At 44.0% G+C, this 24,642-nt stretch overlaps 2 protein-coding genes across 3 annotated transcripts; both read left to right on the top strand.

The window, feature by feature from the left end:
• Positions 1–14,605: 14,605 nt before the first annotated feature.
• LOC123166744 (auxin-responsive protein IAA16) lies at positions 14,606–16,297 on the top strand. Of its 2 annotated transcripts, none has more exons than XM_044584546.1 (6): positions 14,606–14,907; positions 15,000–15,075; positions 15,342–15,607; positions 15,721–15,859; positions 15,984–16,047; positions 16,136–16,297. In XM_044584546.1, the coding sequence occupies exons 1-6, from the start codon at positions 14,814–14,816 to the stop codon at positions 16,178–16,180; spliced, it is 684 nt and encodes a 227-aa protein (XP_044440481.1). In that variant the 5' UTR covers positions 14,606–14,813; the 3' UTR covers positions 16,181–16,297. The 2 variants fall into 2 exon arrangements, with proteins under 2 accessions (XP_044440481.1, XP_044440488.1); XM_044584553.1 differs by having other exon boundaries at positions 15,345–15,607.
• Positions 16,298–20,750: 4,453 nt separating this feature from the next.
• On the top strand, positions 20,751–23,553 carry LOC123180733 (proteasome subunit beta type-7-B). The gene is made up of 8 exons (XM_044592856.1): positions 20,751–20,882; positions 21,194–21,335; positions 21,734–21,875; positions 21,985–22,151; positions 22,226–22,330; positions 22,483–22,581; positions 23,165–23,255; positions 23,340–23,553. Exons 2-8 carry the CDS (start codon positions 21,195–21,197, stop codon positions 23,411–23,413), a joined length of 819 nt encoding a protein of 272 aa, XP_044448791.1. The 5' UTR covers positions 20,751–20,882; position 21,194; the 3' UTR covers positions 23,414–23,553.
• The last annotated feature ends 1,089 nt before the right edge of the window (positions 23,554–24,642 follow it).

Genomic DNA, 24,642 nt, shown 5'->3' on the forward strand with positions numbered 1-24,642 from the left:
TGGGGGCTAATGTATGCTGAAGAGCTCTATTTACAGTGGCGGTTCATGCAAATAAGTCCCAAGCACTTTGCAAGCAAAGGTACTTGGCACTTGGGGGCTAATGCATATTGCTGTTCAACTACTTGATTAAAACAAGGTAAGGACCGGTTCAGATATGCTGATTAAACCGGACCTTGAGTGCTACCAGGTAAGCCGGTTTTCTTGCAGTGATTACTAAGCCGGTATTAAGTCTACAACATATTTTATCATAAGTAATAGACTTGGGGGCTGGCATGGTAAGTATAACTATGGAGTAAGAAAGAGAGTTATACCTCAGATTTTTGCTGTATTTGTTTCACCATGTCAATCTCCAGATCCCGGCTGTTGTGCACTTGATTCACATAGCCAGAGACAATATCTTCAATGCTCAGATGAGCATAATCAGTGATGTCCAGCTTGGCCCGGCGGCGCTCCAGAAGTTCTTCCTTGGCAGAGCACTTGGCCAGCACGGTAGGTCGTCCCGGTTCGACAAACTCAGTCCGGGTGATCTCAACGTCCGGATCATCTGGATGAGCCGGGCTGGGGATCTCCGGGTTCTCAGAACCTTCCATAGCTTGTTCAACAGTTGGAGCAGTGGTGGCATCAGGAGATGGTACAGCCGGCGACTCATCAGCAGAGGCATCAGGAGCAGCCGTTCTGAGTTCCGGCTCAGCCAGGACCGGCTCTTCGGCCGGCTTATTTTTCTTCGCCCTCTTGCTGGGCTTCACTTGTACACTGCAAGTCAAAGGGTTAGTGCAAAAACATGAGTAAGATAAGCACAAAATAAACTGATCATCATTACCCAGGAGCGGTTTTGAAAGCCGGCAAGCTGGACTGCATTGAGTCGCCGGAGGAAGGTGAAGTTCCCTGGTAGTTTGAGTCAGAAGAATTGAGTGGTTGACGAGTGACGCCCGCCAAAGGATACAAAGAATATAAGTCGGAGATAACCTCAGTCCGGCGCTTCCTTGATGCTTCGGGTAAGCCGGAGGAGAGGTCTGCATCTTTGCTGGTCCGGGGCTGCCTCCGACTCTCATAAATCTGTCGCTTCAAAAGAAATTGAGGATCTTGATAAGCTAAAGGATGTGAAAATCTTACTTTCCGGGTTACTCTTCGGACTTTCTGTCTCGGCAAAGGCTCGGAGTCGGAGGAAATTATAGTTACCTCTTCATTCACTTCATGACTCGCTCCGGTGTCCTCCTGCTGATAATCCGTGTCAATAAGATGGTTAAAGAAGGAGCCTAAAGAATCAAGAGCTACCTCTGACTCGGAGGTGTCTTCCAGATGAAGCAGGTCCGAGGCGCTAGGTTTATTCCCCTTCTTACGGGGAGCGGCTTTCCTGGCGGCTTTCTTAACTTTTCTGGCTTTCTTGGCAGCTTCGTGGTCATACTTGACCTTCCAGAATTTATCATTAGCCTGTAAAATACAACAAAGGTTAGTGAGTTAAGACAAAATCGTTAAAATGGAAGGTGAAGTATTCAGGTCAATGGTTTACCGCTGGAGCCGGGTTAGCCTTGCAGAAAGGGCTTAAGCCCACTCTCCCGCAATCTGCCAGGCTCTCGTTCAGAAGAGACTTGGTTGTATCATCAATGACGTCCTCAGGTAAGTCGTCTGGACTGTGCCGAAGAGGATCATCCTTCTGGCCCGTGTAATCACACATCAAGCCGGGGCGGCGGCTTAAAGGAATCACCCGCCAGGCAATCCAGACCCGGACCAGATCAATGCCATTTAGGCCGTTCCCCAGAAGAGCTTTGATTTTGTTGATGGTGGGAGTAAGTGGTTGACGTTCAGCTTGAGATAATTTGTCTGGCAAGGGGTGATTTGACTCCAGACGCAGGGCGCGAAAGCCGGGCAGAGGGTTCTCATCAGCCGGAGAAGTGTCTTGGCAGTAGAACCATGTTTGGTTCCAATCTTTCGGGTGGCTTGGCGGCTCAGCATAAGGGAAGAGACAATCTCTCCGTCGTTGGATTGAGATTCCACCGAGTTCCAAGCTAGGCCCGTTGGCACATTCATTCTGGCGGTTCAGATAAAATAACTCCCTAAAGAGTAGCAAGCTGGGTTCTTCTCCGAGGTACACCTCACAGAATACTTGGAAGTTGCAGATGTTTGACACGGAGTTGGGTCCGATGTCTTGAGGTCGCAGATCAAAAAAATGCAGGATATCTCTGAAAAATTTGGAGCCGGGTGGAGCGAAACCCCGTTTCATGTGATCAGTGAAAATGACAACTTCCCCCTCCTTGGGATGAGGTTTCTCTTCTGACGGGTCAGGAGCACGATAAGACATGATCTCTTTCCTTGGCAGATAACCCGTCTTTACAAAATCAGCTAAGATGCTGTCAGTGACGTTGGATCTAACCCAGTTGCATGTGATGGGTGCTTTGGGAGCCTTAGGCGGCATTGTGAAAGATGGAAGCCTATGACAAAATAAAATTTCCGGTTCAAATTTAAGCCGGAGGAAGATTTCAGTTCAGTATTCAAGATGGCGGCTTATGAAGGGGCCTAATGATATATGGCTAATTGTGTCAGGTTATTTAAGCCGCCGTGGATATCATGAGCAATTAAGTTATTTAACTCTATTATGAATGATCCGGAAATTTCACAAAGCATGGCCTCTTTTAAGCCGGCGATATGAGCCGCCATGGCTAACAGATGCAGTTTTCTGCCTAAGTGTTGCACAAACAAGTTTCACAGATTGCAGGGATTATTTTGGATCAAACGATCGTCTAGAAAAGAAAATTTTCTAGACCTAAAAACTGATACAGAGAAGTTCATAAGCTCTAAATGAGGTCTTTTTGCAAGCAAAAGGGATCTGCTAGTATTGAAAATGGGTGTGAAACGACTACCGCCGAAGTTATGCACTACTCTTGGATCAAAGGAGGCCGTTGTGGAAGAACTGCGAAGGAATCGCGAGGAACCACGAAGAACACATAAGAACTCGCGAACCCTAATGCGGATCTAATATACGGGACGACGAGGACTTACTGGTGCTGATGAGCAGCGGAGGTGCGCCGCGGTTCTCTGGTCAAGACAGGTCGATGCAGCGGCCTTGGTTGGTGCAGACGGGATGCGCGGCGGCGGCGGAGCTCGGGCTCTGAGGCGTCGAGAGGAGGAAGAGGATGGAAAGGTAAGAATGACGAAGACCTAAGGGTCGGGCCTACTTATAAGGGACGGCTGATGAATGGGCGCGAGAAACGAGGAGGCTGAAGACATGATTATCTAGCTGCAGAGACGCCTCGATTTTCGGGATAGTTATTAAGACAAGGATCCATTGAGATATGTTGGGCAGAACGTGCGTTAATGGCGGATGACGTCACAGCGGGTTACAAAGAATCCAGAAGATGACTCCATGGCGGGTTATAGCCTTTGTGTAGACAGAAGCCAGAAGATTTTTTATTAAGGTGTTGAAGATTGACATGAACCGGTTCAAATCAATCTGGGGCCTAATGTTGGCGATATAACTACTGGAGTCACCCGCCCAGGAGGGGCCGGGTTATGTCATGACGATCATCACCTGAAGCCCAATATCAAGCTTGAGGATGGCGGTTCAATAATGGGCCTAAGGCCTAGAGGCGGCTTAAGGCCCGTAGTGATAAACCGTCGTTAAGGCATGACTTGTAGTGTAAGGCAAGAATAATTAAGAGTCCGAGCCGGACACTGTTTATAAGACGGCCGAGACTCTGAGAGCCGCTGGGCGTTAACCTCTCTATATAAAGGGACGACCCAGCGGCAGTTCAGGACAAGTAAGATCAGATCGATAGCCAGGCATAGGGGTTTAGCTCCCTGGTCATCGAAACCCTAAGTAATTCCACCTCAACTGGAGTAGGCTTTTACCTTCACCGTAAGGGGCCGAACTAGTATAATCCTCGTGTCCTTTGTCCCGTTTAACCCCTTTAAGCTTCCTAGTTGCGATGGTTCGACGACTAAGTCCTTGCACGAGGACATCTGCCGTGACAATTCCACGACATAACCCAAAAGGCATGACTAACCACTCATATAAACCAAACTTTGTTTTAAATGTTGTTTTCCATTCATCTCCCAATTTCATACGAATTTGATGGTATCCACTACGCAAATCAACTTTGAAGAATGTTGTAGAGCCACTCAGTTCATCACGCATATCATCTAGCCTAGGAATAGGATGACGATAACGAATAGTAATATTATTAATGCCTCTACAATCAACACACATACGCGATGTACCATCCTCTTTTGGCACTAGTATAATAGGAACAACACATATTTGCGTATATAACCTTTGTCGAGAAGCTCCTGTGATGCATAATCTCCTTCATCTCCTCTGGATTGGTATGGTATGGCGCATGGTTTAGCAGCGAAGCACCGGGAATTAAGTCAATCTGATGCTCAATCCCTTGAATAGGCGGTAATCCCGGTGGCACGTCTTGTGAAAAGACGTCAGTGAACTCCTGCAAAATGTTAGTGACAGCAGGAGGCAAAGAGGAAGGCACGTCCTCGAATGAAAATAATGCCTGCACACCAAAGCATAGCAAACAGATTTGCTGAAATCTAGCTCATCAATATCAAATTTGGTGGCAAGTAAACATGCACTTTTCAATTTAATTTCGGAAGCAACACTAGATGGTTTATTATTAGGCTTCATTTGTTGCTCAAATTCTTTTGCCACAATCTGATTTTCACTCTTATTTTTCTCCTGTTTTGCTTTATTAGCTCTATTAATATCATCTTTCAAAATGGAATCAGGAGACATAGGAAGCAAAGTAATATGTTTATCCTTATGAACAAGTGTATACTGGTTGTTTCTTCCATGGTGTACAGAATTTTTATCAAATTGCCATGGTCTACCAAGTAATAAGGAACATGCTTGCATAGGTACCACATCACAATCAACATAATCATCATATGTAGAGATACTAAAATGCACACGAACAATACGTGTTACCTTAACCTTGCCGCTGTTGTTGAACCATTGGATGTAATAAGGATGTGGATGTGGTCTTGTGGTGAGAGATAGCTTCTCCACCATCTCCATGCTAGCCAAGTTGTTGCAACTCCCTCCATCAATAATGACATGGACAGAACGTTCCTTCACAACTCCCTTTGTATGGAACAAATTATGCCTCTGATTTTGCTCAGCTCGTGTGACCTGCACACTCAAAACACGTTGAGGAACTAAACTTTCATACCTGCCAGCATCTTCAGCAGCCATTTATTGCGTCTCATGATCAGAATCATCTCCACCATGTTCTTCACTTGTAATAAGAGCCAAAGTCTCCTCATCATAGTCACTAGCGGACTCATACCCACCATCCTCAGTAGCAATCATCACACGCTGAGATTTGCATTCTCTCGCATAATGACCTCTTCCCTTACAGCGACGACAAATAATATCACTTGTGTGCCCTGTTGATGCCATGGATGAAGAAGAGCTCTGTGCGGGACCGGAAGGTCCACTCCTGGCAGATGGTGGTGGTGGTGCCTGTTTTCTTGTATCTTGGTTGGAATTGGCGGCTGAAGTCAGCGGTGCTGCAGCAGGACGTGTGGGAGTAGAGGATGTATGTGTTGTCCATGATGAAGATCGACCTGCAGAAAAATTAGTTCGCGCCAATGTCTGTCGATCCTGCACTTCACGTTCAGCTTTGCTAGCAAGATGAAATAAAAGAGTTATATTATTATACTTCTTATACTCTAGAATGGTCTGAATCTCTTTATTTAATCCACCTAGAAAACGTGCAAGCATAGCTTCATTATCCTCAACAATACCACACCTAATCATGCCAGTTTGTAATTCCTGATAATACTCCTCTACATAATTTTTTCCTTGTCTCAAACGCTGTAGTTTTTGAAGTAATTCACGTTGATAATATGGTGGAACCCAACGAGTACGCATAGCAGTTTTCAAAGCAGCCCAAGTAGTAGGGATATTATCATGATATAATCTACAATGTTCAGACCACCAAGCAGAAGCAAAACTAGTGAATCACAAACAGCGGTAGCAACACGTCTCTCCTCAGGATATTGTAAGCATGTGAAACGTTGTTCAGTTTCTAACTCCCAAGTAAGATATACATCAGGAATGTATCTACCCTCAAATGGTGGAATATTCAATTTTAGTTTAGGAATATGGTCATAATCTCATACCCGAGGTGGTGCTGCAGCCCTACCGTTGGGATTATATGCCCGAGGTCGACCTGCTGGTGGTGGTGCTGGTGGTTGCACGTAGTTCTGATTTTTATCAACCTCATCCTTGTAATAGTCCTCCACCTCTGCAGTAGCAGCAGGAGCTACAAAAGCATCAACAACAGTAGCGGCGACACCAGAATTTTGTCCTGGATCGAGAGGAACACGGCCCGCTCGACGGAGGGCTATTTTGCGACGTGGAGGTGGTGGTTGTTGTTGTTGTAATGGTGTAGCGCATGCAGGTGGTGGTTGTGGAAGACGCGCGAGTACTTCATCGAACTTGGCATCCAACTTGGTGTCAATTGTTTTCTCAACGTCAGCAATCCTCTCCAGTGCCTTTCCAAAGCTGGCCATGACATCTTCCACCTGTTGACTCAACATTTGCTGAAATTTATCATGAATCTCCTTCTTCGTCATGTTCTCCCAGTCAATCTCGTTGGCTTGTGGTCCTGCCATGGTTAGCAGCTATAGAAACACACAAGAATATGATCCTACAGACTACTAGAAAGTGGCAGTGTGTCACAAATCCGTCAAGCAAATCTCAAATTCTTACCAGTTCTTACCCAGCAGCAGGTGGTGATCGGCAACCGTTGTAGTCAAAACTCTCAAAGCTTGGATAGAGTGATTAACAGGGAGAGTCAAATGCACGACGTAGATGTATGTGGATCTGGGAAGACTTATAATATGGTAGCAAAAAAGGGTCAGCAATAATCAATTTAGATATGCAAAGGTGAATAAATGCTCAACGACGGTACTGTGCTGGTCCTAGGCTAGACCGTACTAGAGGCGCGAGCCTAGAACACTAACAAAATCACGGCGCTGCACGTAAACAAGGGAGGAGCACACTCTGAATCTCTTTTTTTCTCCCTTTTTCACTTTTTTTGCACTTTTTTTCTGCTCTGCAACAATTTTTTTCGAAAAAGTCTACAAATGGTCTAAAAACTGCCTAGCCAGAATTTTCCAAACTTAGTTTTTTTTAACTGGAACTATTTTTCTTGTATGGGTGGCACTAAAGTTGGGAAGTCCGACTTGGTCACGACTAGTAGTATGGCGTGATCTGGAAATCGAAAAACAAAGCAACAAATACTGGACTCGGTCTAGGAATGGTGGCAGAGATGAATCTGGTGGAACTCGGATTGATGATGGTATATGACAGTGGTATATGTGGACTCGGATTGGTGATGGTATATGGCGGTAGTATATGTGAACTCGGATTGGTGGTGGTATATGGCGGTGGTATATGTAGACTCGGATTGGTGGTGATATATGGCGGTGGTGTATGTGTACTCGGATTGGTGGTTGTATATGGCAGCGGCGATGTATACGATGGGGGTGGTGGTATATGGCAGCGGTGATGTATATGGTGGGGTGGTGGTATATGGCAGCGGCGATGTATACGGTGGGGTGGTGGTATATGGTAGTGATGAAGGTGGTGTGGCGGCGGCATGACAAACTGTGAATAGAACTCGAAACTCTAAAGGACTAGACGCTAAGACCAACAACTCGACACGATGATGCAACCGCAAATTCAACAAAGCAGAAACTCTAAAGAGATTATGAAAAGGCTCGGTTTGGTTTAGATAGGATGAACTAACCCTATTTTTTCACTTTTTCGTGGACTATAGGTATGAAGAACATACTCGATCTAAACTACGAAAAACTGTAAAATCTCACCGAGCAACCTGGAAATCTTATACCACTTGATAGAGGTAATGGTGTCCCGTCTTTCGATGAGATGGCGGCTATAGTTTTCGATGGAGTAGACTTTGACGATCCGACTACGAACGTGCGAGGACGTCGCGCCTTAGCAATCTCTTAACCAACTCCGAGAGGTTATTGACCATGCCAGAGCACAATCAACCTGACCGCGAGGGTCTATTTCCTGCAAGCAAACGAAGAACAAGCAAGAAACTGAAATTGCAATCTAGATATTAAATAAAAGAGGAAAGCTTTATTGATCAAGGTGGGGTTCTGTGACGTCTTGGTCTGGTCGTTGAACACAAACGAAGTACGTGAAGTTGCAGCTATGGTGAACTTTTAATGTAAACAAAACCCAAAGTCTAAACAACGCCCTAAGGGCTGTATATATGGAGGAAGAGGGGGGAATTTCGTGACCCTTGGGGAAGGGGTTCGAAACCAACCCTATCTCTTGTTTCCCCACACATACGGACTCTAAAAACTGCCTATACTCTAGTATTTCAAAATTACATGGGCCTGGCCCAATAATAAGGCGACGCAGCACCTATAATAGCCTCTGGACGAAATTTAGGAAGTGGCATCTTGTATATTTCGTCCAAGCCTTCATACACTCATTATGGTGGCTTCAAAGTCCTAAAATCATCACTTGAAACTCCAGTCTTGTTTCCCTTGCGCATGCCATCATCTCCATGCTTGATCTTGCTCAAGTGATCATCCCTCTTGTCCATGCCAGGCCCTTCATTTGTAGGCAAAACAAATGTATCCAATTTAGGCAGCATCATATTCTCATGAACATTAGAATCATTACCAAGAAATGAAAGTACGTAATAATTTAATTGGCATGCGCGAGCTCTAGTAATTGGTCCAGTATATGTAGCAGTAGGGGCTGTGGGTGTAACAATGGTATTGATGTCCTCATCATTTATGGTGGCACAGTAAGTTGGAATTGATCCAAGAAAGTTACTGTGGTGAATTCTATAATAGAAGGTCGGGTATATTGTCGCTTAGAAGCAACAATAGAGGGTGATGAATCAAAGGTTCATATATGAACTTGGTATGGTTTCTAGATGATTGTGCCAATGGAACTCTATTCATAATAGTGGTTCTATGGCTTAGTCTAAGGAATCAAAGGTCTTGCTAGTGATTCAATATATACAAAGTCAATTTCACACAAATTTTGAATTCTTGCGAAAGCATTATAGATGCACTGAAATGCAAATGATACACACGGATCTGAAGTTGTCAACATCTGATAGGACGAAGGCTATACCACAAGCAAAGCATGGACAAACACCGAATTCCGTTTTTGTAAATGAAAATGTGCTAACTAGATTATTGACTCTAGTGCGAGCAGGAGTCTGTTGGAAATAGTCCCTAGAGGCAATAATATTGTATTATTATATTTCCATGTTTATAATTAAGATTTTATATTCTATGCTATAACTGCTATGATCCTGGAATATGTGATTCGGTAGAAAACTCATATGCACGTGTGGAATGATAAATGGTAAAATCCGATTCCTAATTTGGCCTCTAAGACTAGCTCAAGTGTTGTTTGTGATCATGTTTTCCGGATCTTGAGATATCGTTAAGTGTAACGATATTCTCAAAAAACACATTGAGAATATGATGTTAGAAGAACGATCATAGTGAACTGACCCAACTTTTTTGTTATACTTTGAGATACAATCGTCGGAAGTCAATTTTTATAACATGGAGTTTTAATGTGTGATTTAGTTCCTTAGACCATGAGAGTATCGTAGTTACTCCTTACCGTACGATGAACTTTGGGGTTGCTCAAACGTCATCTGTAACACAGTGATCATAATGACAACTTATAGGTTCATCAGAAAGTCTCACAAGGGACTAGATAGCTCAAGAGTGGGATTTGCTCCTTCGGCGATGGAGAGAAATTCTTCGGGCCCTCTCGGTGTGATAGCACCCATCATCGTCTGGCCAGATATAGGTGACTATGTCACGGGGATGCCGGAACATGTCAACGAGAAAGAAGAACAAAACTGGTAACGAGGAGACAGGTATAGTGAGCATGTGGATGACTCAAGGGATACCAATATATCTCACCTAGGGTTTTTTAAAGTACCGCGAAGCAAATGGAATAGCACATGATAACCTAAGGTTCACTCGAATGTCATTCATATACTCAGAGGGATCTATATAGATGTCCACGGTTCCGCTATCGGTCATTGAACGAAAGGGATTTTGTTCATGTCTATGTTTTACCGAACCGACAGGGTCACAAGTTTAAGGTAATCACGATCTTCTGAGTGTTAGTAGGATATGAGTAATTAGGAAATATTTATGAAATAGTTTCAGTAATATTCGAAATAGTTTTGAGAGGAACCAGAAGCGTTTTGGGGTCACTCGAAGGGTTTCGGGGTTTACCGGGCAATACCGGGTAATACCGATAAATAATATATTGAAAAATGTTTTTGGAGATGTTAAATTAATAACAAAAGGCTCTAGTAATAGGTAGGAGAATTTTATATTTAATTAACCATCAATGGGCCTTAAAATGCCAAGTGGTGGAAAGATATTGGGCCACTTGGGCCCAATAGTGGAGGCGCCCCCCTTAGCTTCTTGGAGAAGCAAGGGGGAGGACGAATTGTAGGGAAAATCCTCCTCCTTGGCCGGCCAATGGGAAGGAATCCCCCCCTGTGGCACTCGTCCCCTCTTATCCAACCTATATATACTAGAGGGTTTTGGCACTTTTGGACATACAAGTTTTGGAGCCTCCTCTAGTTCTCTATTCCAGTTCTAGTTGGTCCTAGTTGATCTAATTAGAGCTAGACCTGGATCCTCTAATCCTCATAATTAGAAGCCCAGTGTGGTTCTAATATCCTTCCTCTAATTCTTCGGCGACGATTAGCTTTGAACGGCGAAGCGCTGCCAGATCATGTAGACCGTACGCTCGCAAACTGTGGAGCGGCGTGATTTCGGTCTTCCGTGCGAGGGACTGTTCATGAGCGGTTCGAGGGATCATTCATCTACGGTTCGAGGGACTTCAAGTACGATATACACCGACTCGTCTTCTTCCGCTACAACTTGGAGTCGGTAATGATCTGATCCAAACCATTCATTGCATCTTCATAGTGTTCCTGGGTGATTGTAGGGAGATTTTTTTTGTTTTACTATGTTTCCCAACACTCGGAGCACAAAGCATCGAAAGATGAACAAGATTCGCATGGAGATATGATCAACAAGTTTGCCCACCGGTTGAAGTTCAGGTCATCAGTGATGTCCACATCAATGGATGTGAATCAGATCAGGATCTTGAATCACTCACTTTCAATTATGAGAGATATTGATTTGAGTGGGAGCACACTTTATATTAAATTAGGTTAACCACTAGTGCAAATTAATTATGAACAATTTCTATGTGTAGTTTGCATTATAGTTGTAGAAATAATGGCTCACGGTTCCACCTTTCCTGTTGAAATTGATTAGTTGTTATTTATCTAGTTGAATCTTTATGATTGGTAGATGTAGTGAGAGGATCGTCCTCTAGAGTGCCAAGAAGGATTTTATCCCACTGCATGCTTGCAATACTGTCCTACTGATGATATGGATGACGAGACTCACGTCCATTGATCCAAAAGACTAGAATAACATTATGGTCTGATTGCTTCCGAGAAACATGAACTTCAAGATGTTTGGGATAGTTATGTGATATTCTTGGAACTGATTTTTTTTCAGAAACAAACAAAGGTTAAAGGATATATGATATCTAAAGAAGTGTTTTGTTTGCAAGTTCTGGTGAAGCACTCAACTATGTCTAAGACTGAAATGCATAAGAACCGGAAGAACACCAGTCATGTGTTGATGGTGATAACTTAAAGAGAAAGAACAAATCCAAATGATGTAGTGACACTTGCATGCCTAGGAAAGTTCCGGGCTCACGCCACTCTCAAAGTTGGCTGCTTCTTCTATGAGTAGGAGAAATATTGGAAGTAAAACTATAAGAAATATAAAGGCAAAAGAGAAAAGGACTAGAATTCCAATTCAGGTATGAATGTCATACAAGTTATAAGATGTAGAAAAGTATGGTCAAGTAAAGTGTAATCCTTGAGAATTGTGGTTAAATTGTTAAACACTGATTATTCAGGATTGTGCTGAAAATTTGATCACAGAGATACCGACTCGATTGCATGTTGTTGCAAATCGATGCAAGAACTACTACGGCCTAATGACCAACAAATGAGGTTAAAATATCTGATGGAAACTTTGTAAAAGTTATGATACATTTCATCAACATATTACCTATGTATTTATTTTCATAATTCATTTTAGAGTTTTGTACAAAACTCTAATAAGTGTTGTTGCAAGCATTGGATTTATCCATCTTCATGGATGACGAGGAGGAGTCCAAGCATAAGTGCATGCCTACACCATCCGCGAAGGAAGCATGGAAGATAAGGAAGAAGAAGTTGCGGGAAGTAAGTGGTACTACCGCCCGCACGCATGTCACTACCGCTCAGGGACCCAAGTGGTACTACCGCGCCGCGCCCACTTCCGCACCAACTATCGGGTCCCCCGCCCCCCCCTCCCCCAAAATAAAACTCCTGCTTTGGGAAGCACTTGGATGACACTAGTCTGACACTACCGCCTATTGCCGCATTAGCTGGTACTGCCGGCCATGAACTCGATACTACCGATAACATGTACTACCGCATGCGTGCACGCAGAGTTGGGCCACGACCCATGTATCCCCTCTCTCTTCTCTCCCCACTTACCCCTTCCTGCCTAGGACTATAAACAGTCTTCTCACACCTCTTTTTTAGGGTTAGCTAAGAATAGAATCCAGACAATAGATCTTAGATGATGTATCACCCCTTGTGGGATTCCTCTTGGAGAGAGAAGTCTCCATTGGAGTACAAAACCACCAAGAGGGCAAAGATTCCAAGGAGTACAAGTCCACCAAGAGGGTGAAGGATCCATGAGTACAAGATCTCCATCCATGGAGAAGACCCCCATGTGGAATTCAAGCCCCATCTCTCCTAGAGATTTGGATGAACTACCCTTGTATTTTTATTTCCCTTGTTGTTCTTGGATCTTGATGCACCTCGTATATTGCTTATGATTTGAGGAGTACTTGGTGTGGATCTTGTCTAATAAGTGTTTTCCTCTTTGATTTCTCCACGTTAACCCCCTTATTCTTTGTGTTCTTGATGTTCCTCCTCGAATACACCTCCGATTCATGAAGATAGGGCATCTAGGGTACTGTACCCAACATCAAAATGTTATTCGATGAATCTTCGTCCGAGGAGGAGGAAGAAGATGACGATGATTTTGGGACGACCATTGTCGTTATCGTTCACGAGGACTTTAGGAGATCGAGACTAAGACCTCAGTTCCGCCGCAATGTATATCAATTGTGATAGAGAAGAAGGCCATACCAAATTTATGAAGGATTACTTTGCGCCCAATGGAACATACCCGAAGAAGTATTTTCGATGGTGATTTCGGATGCACGGAAGTCTCATCAACACCATTGTAAAGTTGTTGAGGGTCATGATCCTTGGTTTAAATTGAGAATGAGTGCATCGAAAGAAATTAGTGCGAGTCCCTTGTTGAAGTGTGATGCGGCTCTTCGAGTGCTTGCCTGTGGGTCCTCGACCGACACCATTGATCACTATGTTCGAATTGGGAAAGATACAATCCTCGACCGACACCATTGATCACTATGTTCGAATTGGGAAAGATACAATCCTCAAGGCCGTTCGAAGATTCACAAAGCCATGATCAAGATCTACGGACCGAAGTACGCGAGGAAGGCCAATGATGAAGACACCAATGGGCTCATGGGTTTGCGTAAAGAACAAATATGGCTAGTGATACTTTGGTCAATTGGTTGCATGCATGGGCATGGAAAAATTGTCCCGCGGGATGGAAATAATCAGTACAAAGGGTATTTCAGAAATCCAACCATCATTCTTGGGTCAGTTGCATCAAAGGATCTATGGGCTTTGGCATTCATACCTTGGATTGCTTGGCTCTTATAATGACCTTAGTTTCCTTTAGAGATAACCATTGTTCAAAAGACTTGTTGCCAGAGAAGCTCCATCTTGCAACTATTTTGTCAATGATCATGAGTACACGAGGGGCTACTATCTTGGCAAATGCATGTATGCTCCGTAGAAGAATGGTCGTTCCAAAACGGTTAGGAACATGTATTTTTTTAACTCATAAAACCTATGACAAGAATTGAAGATGAGAGAGAGAGGGGCAGAGGGCATAGGGTGTGATTTATGTGTGTGCTTGGCTGGCTTCGCTTGCTGCGCCCTCCTGCGCGAGCAGCGTAGATGCTTTCTCCCGTTGCCTTTCCCGGGCTCTGTCGCAGCCCTGGAATCCCTCCCTGGCTTATTCCCGTCTCTGCACTGCACACCTACAGCTCCTTTACTGCATCGCTAGATAGAGAGTGGAAAAGGCAACGCATACAAGAGAAGAGAGAGTAAGGCTGCCAGAATTTTCAAAAGGTGATCTTTCATGGAAGCATATGAAAAAGATACGAAGACAGAAGGAGTTGGCGTATACTTCTCTCTCCTCCGCTACAGAGAGAGAGAGTGTGTGTGTGTGAGAGAGGGGCAGAGCAGGAGCAATGAGGCATCGGGAGTGGAGATAGCAATCGAGTGCAGATACTCTGTAGAGTAGAGAGAGAGAGTGTGTGTGGAAATGTAGTACTCCATCCTTGTCCCTTCTCCAAGCCTCGCTTGGCCTTTCCGGTCTGTGCCTGCTTCTCGGGCGCAGCACCAGCTTGTCCTCCCTCTATATATAGCTCCCCCATTTCCTGCTGCTTCAGACTCAACAGAGAGAGAGAGAGAGAGAGAGCTGGCTCCTGTGACTTGTGAGGCTGCTGTGTCTGTCTAGCAACCAGTTCTTCAAAAGAGGGTTGAAAGAGAGAGGGGGAGAGAGAGAGAGAGAGAGAGATGGCTTGGAAAGGGTCGAAGGATGAGGAAGAGAGGGGGCTTGAGCTGAGCCTCGGCCTGCCTGGCTACTTCTCCGGATCACCAGGCCAAGAAGGTAGCTCCTGCGCCATGCATGCTTGCTTCTTGCTCCTTAATTCCTCTTCTTTCTTCGAAGCTTCATGCTTTGACTTTTGTTGTTCGTCTCAGGCTTGGAGGAGAAGGGAGGCCGCCGTGGTGCTGCTGGTGCTGGAGCAAAGGGAAGAAACAACGGCTCCAAGCCAAGGTTTGGTTTGGTTTGGTTTTCCTTGGTATAGTAGAGTAGTTCCTCCAATCTGCTGGAGTAAATATGAGATTTTACCTTGCTGTTCCTTGTGCTTGTCGGGCCAATTTCACCTTTTCTTCCAAGAAACTGTCACTGCCACTAGCAACTCCAAAATTTATCTGTTAACTGTATGTACTAGTACTAGTGGAGATGCCAATGCGTGCAAGTGGAACATAATTAAGATTTTACTGATCCATATTACCTGTCTCTGTCTCTGAAACGTGCAGCAGGCCGGCGGCCGCCGCTCCGGTCGTGGGATGGCCTCCGGTGCGCTCCTTCCGGCGCAACCTTGCCTCCTCCTCGTCCAAACCGCCAGCCGCCGAGCCACACCACGGCGCGGGCGGCAAGGCTGATTGCAGCATCTACAAGGGCCGGTTCGTGAAGATCAACATGGACGGCGTCCCCATCGGCCGGAAGGTGGACCTTAAGGCGCACGGCAGCTACGGCAAGCTCGCCGACGCCGTCGACCACCTCTTCCAGGGTCTCCTCGCTGGTACGTACACACGCAAATCGGCACTTCCGTTCCACGAGCGAAACTGCGTGCCTGCGTGCGCTTTGGTCGATCGTTGCGCTAACTTTGCTCTGTCCGCTCTGCTTGCGCCGCAGCTCAAAGGGACGAGAGCTCCTGCGCGGCGGGGGAGAAGCACGCGGCGATCACGGGGCTGCTGGACGGCAGCGGCGAGTACACTCTGGTGTACGAGGACGACGAGGGCGACCAGATGCTGGTCGGGGACGTGCCATGGGAGTGAGTTCGATCGATCTTCCCCTTGAAACAAACCAAGCGAGAGATTTCTGTCTCAGTCGCAAAACAAACAAATTTCTCCTCTTGCTCTGAACTTACTGACGACGATCTCTGGACGTTGTTGCAGCATGTTCATCGCCACCGCGAAGAGGCTGCGCGTGCTGCGGAGCTCGGATCTGAACGCGTCCTCGGTCAGTACAACCGGAAACGCTCAACATGCTTTCTCCACATACTTGAAGCTGATTCATCTTGCTTATTGTCGTTCCTTGTTGTTGGCAGCTACGAGCGGCGGTGAGCCGGAAGAGGGGAGCGGCCGAGTGCTGAGCCATTTATTTAGGGAGAAATGCATGTCGCTCTCAATCGGAATGTTTTCTACCCTTTTTGCAAGCTAGCTAGACTTTCTGCTATCGATCTGTATAAATTTCCCGGATCTCCTGGCTATCATCGTGTCATGTTGCTATCATCGAGCAGGCCTGACTTGCACTGTTAGGATCATGCATCTAGTGCAGTGTCGTAACTCGTAAGGTGTTGATTTTTGGAACGGCGCAGGAATGCTAAGTTTGGCTTTTATCGACTACTGTTGCTGCCTCTGTGAGGGGGGAATCTTGGTCAGTGCCCATGTACTACAGCGATGTTGCTTGCTCAACTGGGTTATCATGAATGCCAGCGCCATAGTTTCTCGTGATGCCTGCACCCACAGTTCCGGGCATGTTGCGCGCCAGCGAGCAACGAGCTCACGGGGCTGGATCCCTGCGCCAAAAAGTTTTTGAAATTCAAAACTCCCAAATAAGGATTTTCTTTTTCGACCCTGTGAAAGGAAGTCAAAATATAAAGTACGGATTTTATGCCACGTTCTACAGGAATTTTATAGGGAAAGAGAATGGACTAGTTTCCTACAAACATTCCCCTTTTCTACAAATTCTAGAGAATACAAAACGCGAGGTATCAAAATTTCTCCAGTCCGAGGCAACGTAGTCGTTCTTTTGCTAATTAAGAACAAAAACATTTTCATGCCAAATTCCCCTTTACAGTTTTTTAAATCATGGGTAGTTTCAACCCCATTTAAACTCAAAACTTTAAAGGATTTTATGGGACTCAATCTCTTACATGAATCTAAGGGACCGGGAGGATTTAAACTACAATAATACTCCCTCTTAAAAAAAAATATAAGTAGATATTTAAACACTCTTATATTTCTTTACAGAGGGGGTACTTTTGTGGCTATAGGAATGGAACAATTTCGTATAAAGGAATACATTTTTCTTATGAAATTCTTGGAGGGCAACCAAGCCTATACTATGAGATTCTTCTTTCTAGCTGAAGAACCAACAACACAACTCTTACATTATCCCCCCCACCCCCCCCCCCCCACCCCACATGGAGTGTTTCTATTAGTAAGACCATGTACATAGACTTGTAGATAACCTACAAAGGAGATGTACCATTAAAAAGGAGTAAATGGCGCGTGCAAGTCATTTGTGTGTTTCCTTCAAAAAAAAAACGTCACCTGTTCAGTTATCATTCGAACCCACAATCTCATTTTAGGAAAGTTGTTAGAAAAGGCTTTTTTATGGGAAATAAAAAAATTCACTGGAAATAAAGGTCCATTTTACATGATGGCATATGTTGCTAATTTAGTTTTTCTTTAGTGTCCGATGTCTGAAATTGGATTAGCAAGATATATTGGTTGTGGTTCATTGATGTATCAAATAAATGGTCTGGTCTTTTTAATAGCCTATTTTCTATTTTGATCTGTATTGTGCTTTTAGTACATAGTAGATATCATTCTACATAGCTACAAGACCACAATAAGGCAAACCTCCTACCCTATTAACGCATTGAGAGGCAATTTTCTATGCATGGTGGTAGCTACGCACCCTCTCTCTCTCTCTATATATATATATGATGTGTTAGGTTTTTATGGCATTGATACAAGTGCCTTTTCGTTGCATAGAAATGGTCTTTTCTCATTTCTCTTTGTCTTTTTGCTTGTCTTTTTTCCACAAGTGCCTTTTCATCGTATAGAAAGGCCTTTTTCTCACTTCTCTATATCCTTTTACTTGCCTTTTTGGCACAATTGTCTTTTGCTTGCCTGGTTGGTCCTACGCACGAAAATAACTTTATTATCGCTGGGAAGATATTTCAATGGGCATTAAAAGGCCAAAAAGGCCCAAGTGGAAAAGTGCCTCCTTCCCTAAGGAAAGAGACCAAATTGGGGAAGGGGAGGAGTCAGACTCCTCCTCCCCTAGGCCGGCGCACCAAGGGAGACTCCTTTCCCCTTGGTGGCAGCCCTCCCTCTCCCTCCGACCTATATATACTAGGGGATTTTGCTCCTTTCAAGACAAAAATTTCGAAGCCTTCTCTAGTCCTTCTAGTTCTTGCTGGTCCTAGATGACTAATTAGAGCTAGGCCAATCCTCTTGTCCTCATAATTAGAAGCCCATTATGGTTCTAATCTCCTCCCTCCAGTTCCCCGGTAACGGTTAGCTCTGGGCTGCGAAGCGCTGCCGGATCGTGAAGGATGCACGCTTGCAACAAAGTAGAGATGTTGTGTGTTTTGTCTTCGGTTCGAGGGACTGTTCGTGGGAGGTACGAGGGATCATTCATCGACTGTTCGAGGGACTCCAAGTACAATCTACACTGACACATTCTTCTTTCGCCACAACTCGATGACGGTAACAATCATGATCCCAACCCGTTTATGCATCTTCATATGATCTTGGGTGGTTGTAGGTGCAAAAATTTTGTTTTCTGCTACGTTTCCCAACAGATCGCTACCCCTAGGTAATGAGCATATATGAACCCTGACCTCTACCATAAACCCTTATGATGATAATACCTCCCCTCGTTGCCCCATCTTTTCCGTAACCAATCATTGGTATGTGTATGTCATTTTGCCATCATCGCCGATCACCACTATGATTCTGATGTGCACATCTGAATCTTGACCATGATTAAACCCTAACAATGACAAAAGCAACAAATATAGCGTCAAACAACCGCAGTTATTGACTAGTTTTTTGTTTGAATTATTTGAGCTTTGTGTGATCGTGATAAATTTTCTTTTCTTTTCAAGTTTCACCATGAGGAGAGAGAGTTTTTTTCACGGGAAGAACGAGAGAGTTGAACATGGTAGAAAACAGGTAGAACACAGTGAATTGCCACTAAATCTTGTTGGTGAGAAAAGAAAGCCCCTAGCTGACGCTCGTGAATCTTAAACACAAGCTTTTTGCGCACTACGTGATTCAAATAGGCCAGCCCATTCGATGGGGCCATAGCGAGCCATGTTGTTTGACTACTAAGATCCTCCAAAACCTGCTCGATTCAAATGGGCCGGCCCATTCAGTGGCGCCATAGTGAGCCATGCTGTGTGACTACTAAAATCCACAAAAAAACAACACCCTGTGAAGGAGTCGAACTCGATATCCCACGCCCGAGAGTGAATGTTCCTTACCAATTGAGCATCTCAGTGTTAGTAATTAATAAGCAACGCGGACATTTTAGGAACTAAATGCAATGATATTTATTTTTTGACCATTTCTGGGAAAAGTGTGAAGATTTTTTCTAAAATGCCAATAATGTTTGAAATCATGAACAAACTTCAAAATTCAAACAAAATTTTTAAAACATGAACACAATTTTAAAATGTGAACATAATTTAAAAAATGCTAACAAATTTTTGAAAAAATTGTGAACAAATTTCGAATTCTGGACAATTTATTTGAGATGTGAACATTTTTTAAGAAAGTGAATTTAGAATACACACTGAACATTTTCTTAGTATACAGTGAACATTATTTAAATAGACATTGAACATTCTTTAAATATATGGCGAACCTTTTGTCAAATGCACATTGAACATTTTTTCTTTACACGTTGAACATTTTTATGCACAGTAAACATTTTTTAATGTACGGCGAATATTCTTTCCCATTGTGTTGACCTTGTTTAGGAAAATATGAACGTAATTTGGGAAAACACGAACAATTTCTGAAAACATGAACAAATTTTAAAATTTGAAGATTTTCTAAAAGTTTTAATAAAATTTGAAATTCTGGTCATTTTTTGAAAATTTTACATCTATGAAAAAAGGAGAAAGCAAAGGAGAGGTAAAATAAAACAGAAAAAACAGAAAATAAAAAAGCATGAAGAAAACCAGAAAAAACAGTAAAAAACAATACAGGGAAAAAAACAGGTTCAGAAACCGGTTGCTCGCTCGAAATGGGTCGGCCCATGTCGCGTCGCTCACTAAAGCGAAGCTGCGGAGAGCAACTAATTAATATAGGAGCACTCGTTCGGGAGCCTCCCAAGGGTGACTTGGGGTGGTTAGATCTTAGATGGTTTTTTTGGGTTTTTTGGCATTTTGTTTTTTCACCTGTCTTTTTTAGCTTTTGGACAAAATAAATTCAATTTTTTTGTGCAAAAAAAGTCATTTCCTTTTTCTTTTTGTTTCCGTGAGATGCACGGATTTACTTTCATGAGAGACATGTTTTTGTTTCCGCGAGAGACATGGTCTTAGAAAGATTTGAACACACGATTTAAGAGATAAAATATTTTAAATAAACGAATTTATGAAAAAGGGAAAAACTCTCAAGTTAAGACAAGTGATGCACATGCATCATGTCACCTGTCGCCGTCTGGGAAGGTGAAAGTGATCTTTAAAAAAAGTACTCGTCGGTTAGTGATTTCGGAAGGTGCGACTATTGGACGTACGTGGACGGTAAATAGGATCTGCCGCGAGAAAACCCAAATGCTTACTACCGCCCTCTCATAAAGGCCCACGTGCGACGGTCCATTAGGCCGACATTACATGGGCCGGACATTTATGACTCCGATAACAATTCCATCTCCATCGAGCCCAGCAAGAATATTGGCGCCGCCGTCCCTTCCTTTCTTCTCCCCCAATCCAACTCCAACTCCTGAAAATACCCCTACCGAAGCGCAAAAAGAAACTCGAAGCACAGGAACAGGAAGCAAGCTGCCCCCCCCCCCTCCTCATCTCCGACTCACTCACGATCCGAGATCAGGTACGACCCCGCCCCCGATTCCGCCGCCACTCGATCCCTCAGTACGCGCGCTTCTGCGAGCTCAGTTCGCCCTTGCGCCGCCGCAAATATATCGCCGCGAGAAGGGTTTCTAGGGTTTCCGCGGTCGCGATTTCTCCTTCCGATTAGTCTCGTTTCGGGCCCGTCGCTCGCTAGATCGGGGACGACCGTGGCGGTAGTGTGAAACCTAGGCCAGGGGAGTGGGGATACGGCCGCGGGTTGCGGTTGATTCGGTGGGACTGGTTCGGCGCGATCTTGATTTGTTTTCTGTTTGGTGGTGTGCTTGGGCGCAGGATGGCCGGATCGATGGAACTCCCTACCAAGGGCGGCTTCAGCTTCGACCTGTGCCGCAGGAACGCCATGCTGGAGAAGAATGGCCTCAAGATGCCCGGGTTCAGGAAGACCGGGACTACCATCGTCGGCCTCGTGTTTGCGGTGAGCCACTGCTCTTCTCCACTTACTCGCTTTTGAAGCCGGAAACAGAGGGGCAGTTTAGTATGTGATGTTACCAGCTACCGCTTAAGATTTTCTTGACGACAACACTCTTTGCAAATTAGACGGACTCTGGGAGAAATTACTTCGGATTATCTGTTTACCTTATGTTGCAGCACATTCCCATGTTCTGTCGATGGTAAATTTTCGTTTTAGAGTAAGTGAGTATGACGAAAATTAATGGAAGCTTGCATGCCAATCTCTGACCCTCACAGTAGTTCTTTCTAACTGACAATGGATGGAGAATCGAGCCATATGGCTTCAATCTGGCATCATTTTGTGGTTTCTCCATGAATAAATTACTGAAAACAAGGGGTTGATGAACCATGTTTTGTATCTAGGATGGAGTTGTTCTTGGCGCAGACACAAGGGCAACCGAGGGTCCTATAGTTGCTGATAAGAACTGCGAGAAAATTCATTTTATGGCACCAAACATATATTGCTGTGGTGCTGGAACTGCTGCTGACACAGAGGCTGTGACAGGTAAGAAAGAAGTTACTGACAGAAAGAAACCAAATCAATCTTCATTTGTTTCCTTGTATTTTTCTCTGAATCTATCACACAAACATCATGATATGTGCTTTTACTCCAGATATGGTCAGCTCCCAGCTACAACTTCACCGTTATGCTACTAGCCGTGAGTCAAGAGTTGTAACCGCTCTTACACTACTGAAGACACACCTTTTTAACTACCAAGGTCATGTCAGTGCTGCTCTTGTTCTTGGCGGAGTAGATGTCACTGGACCACATCTACACACTGTGAGTATAATTGTTTGACGGTCTTCTGATAAGAGAAATTCAGGCTAGTTTTGGTAACTTTTTTGAATCCCCAGGTTTATCCGCATGGTTCCACCGACACTCTTCCTTTTGCCACGATGGGTTCTGGATCCCTTGCTGCAATGTCAGTGTTTGAGTCGAAGTACAGAGAAGGCCTCACAGTAAGTGAACAAACGCAACAGTTCGTGCACTTGACTATGTGGATATCTTAGTATTGCACGGGTGGTGACTTTGCTTTAGCAGATCACAGTGCTTGTTCTTTGTGTATCATTTTTTGTAACGAGATGTACCAACCGATTACTTTATCCTGCAGAGGGAGGAGGGAATTGCACTTGTAGCCGAGGCAATCCGTGCTGGTATCTTCAATGACTTGGGAAGTGGCAGCAACGTGGATGTTTGTGTGATAACCAAGGTATGTAATTATGTAACTTTTGTTCTGTTACCTGAGATGACAAACACTATTCATTATTTTTTTGAAAGTAAATAATGAGCTTCCAACCTACTTCCTGTTTTGGCCCTTCATTGCACATGGCTGACATACATTTCTCATTGTAAAACCCTCTGTTCCTAAATATAAGTCTTTTTAGAGATTTCAGTATGGACTACATACGGATGTATATAGACGTAGTTTAGGGTGTAGATTCACTCATTTTGCTCCGTATGTAGTCCATGTTGCAATCTCTAAAAAGACTTATATTTAGGAACGGAGGGAGTAGTAAGTCAAATTCTCAACATAATTATCTATGCCACTGCATAGTTTCTTCTACCATGTGCTAGAGTTTTTGGGAAAATTATAAGATGTCAGGGTATGTAACTAGCAGCAGGGGATATGCAGTTGAGGTGTCGCTACCTATTGTATTCAGAAAGTACTAGTTGAATGCATTAGCATTGATTAAAGTGCTGGAATATACTATTATTATTTTAGTTGGAACTGATAGTGTGCATTTTTTAGCCTCACTGCTTTGCTAATCTAGTTTCTTGTTAAATAATTCCAGGGGAACACAGAGTACTTGAGAAACCACGAGTTACCAAACCCAAGGACTTTTGTCAGCTCGAAGGGATACAGCTTCAACAAGGGGCATACCGGTAAGTGACTGATTGATGTCACAGGCTACATACATAGTGATGCTTGAGCGTTGTGAAGTTTGATATCCCTTCTCTTGTTTGCAGAGGTATTGTCTACAAAGATCACGCAGCTGAAGCTGAAGCCAGAGGTCGCTGATGGTGATGCAATGGAAGAGTGATCTTGTGTGCTTCCGTTCGGACAAGCAGCCATGCTAAGAATTTGCGCCATTTCTTCTTTTTTCTCAGCGTGGGTGCTAGAACAGAAAATTGGATGTATTTTGTTGTACTTCCTGAATTTAATGCAGACCTTTATGTTAAACTGTCTCTGGGCTCTTGGTGTTATGGTCTATGAATCTAAAATTCATATTCCCGATTAACTATGGCAACCAAAAGATATGATATGTTTGTTAACTTGATTTCAAATCACCAAGTAGTCAAGTAAAATTGTGTGGGAGGTTCATAATGCTAGTGTACTATCACTCAGTCCTGAAGATTGGCTAGTATAATCGATTGTTCATGCGCTAGGTGCTATATATAACACAAAAACATGTAGCAGTAGACTTCTGTTGGCGGGCGGGCGAAATGGGGACGTTGAAATTGATTACCTGGAGATGGGCTGTCTTAGCATCTGGGGTGGTTACAGAACTGTGTGAATAGATTTTACAACGTTCCTAAATTTATGTCTTTTTAGAGATTTCAATATGAACTACTACATATGAAACTAAATGAGTAAATTTACACTCTAAAGTATGTCTATATATTCCTTCCGTTCCTAAATATTTGTCTTTCTAGATATTTTAACAAGTGACTACATACGGAGCAAAATGAGTGAATCTACACTCTAAAATATGTCTATATATATTCGTATGTGATAGTCCATTTGAAATCTCTAAAAGACAAATATTTAGGAACGGAGGGAGTACATCCGTATGTAGTCCATATTGAAATCTTATATTTAGAAATGGAGGGAGTAGCCTTGTAACATCCGGATCGCTAACCACCCAATCCAGTTGACTTTCAGACCTAGGTCTGGACGCCGCGCCGGCTGTGGCGCTGCCACAACGCTGGCGTCAACCATCCCTCCGTGTGCACGTCTACGCTCTTTGACTCCATGTTGAAGGCTGCATGACTACCACGTGAGGTTTTTGGCACCCTCGGCCTGGCGGCTAGGGTTTTATTTCTCTGCCCCGACGAAGTGACTGTGGGCATACTCTTTGTCCCTCCGTCTGCTTTGGCAGTGGCAGGTTTTTCTCTCCCTCCGTCGGCAGGTTTTCTCTCTCTGTCTCTCCCCGGCTTGCCGGCAGTGAGGGATAGGTTTTGACGAGATTGTGATTTTATTTGGCGGCGCTCCAAGGGTGATCGCTGGAGCAATGAAACTATTATGTTGGAACTGTCGGGGGCTCGGGAA

The sequence above is a fragment of the Triticum aestivum genome, chromosome 1D (genome assembly GCF_018294505.1).
Source record: "Triticum aestivum cultivar Chinese Spring chromosome 1D, IWGSC CS RefSeq v2.1, whole genome shotgun sequence".
NCBI lineage: Eukaryota > Viridiplantae > Streptophyta > Magnoliopsida > Poales > Poaceae > Triticum > Triticum aestivum.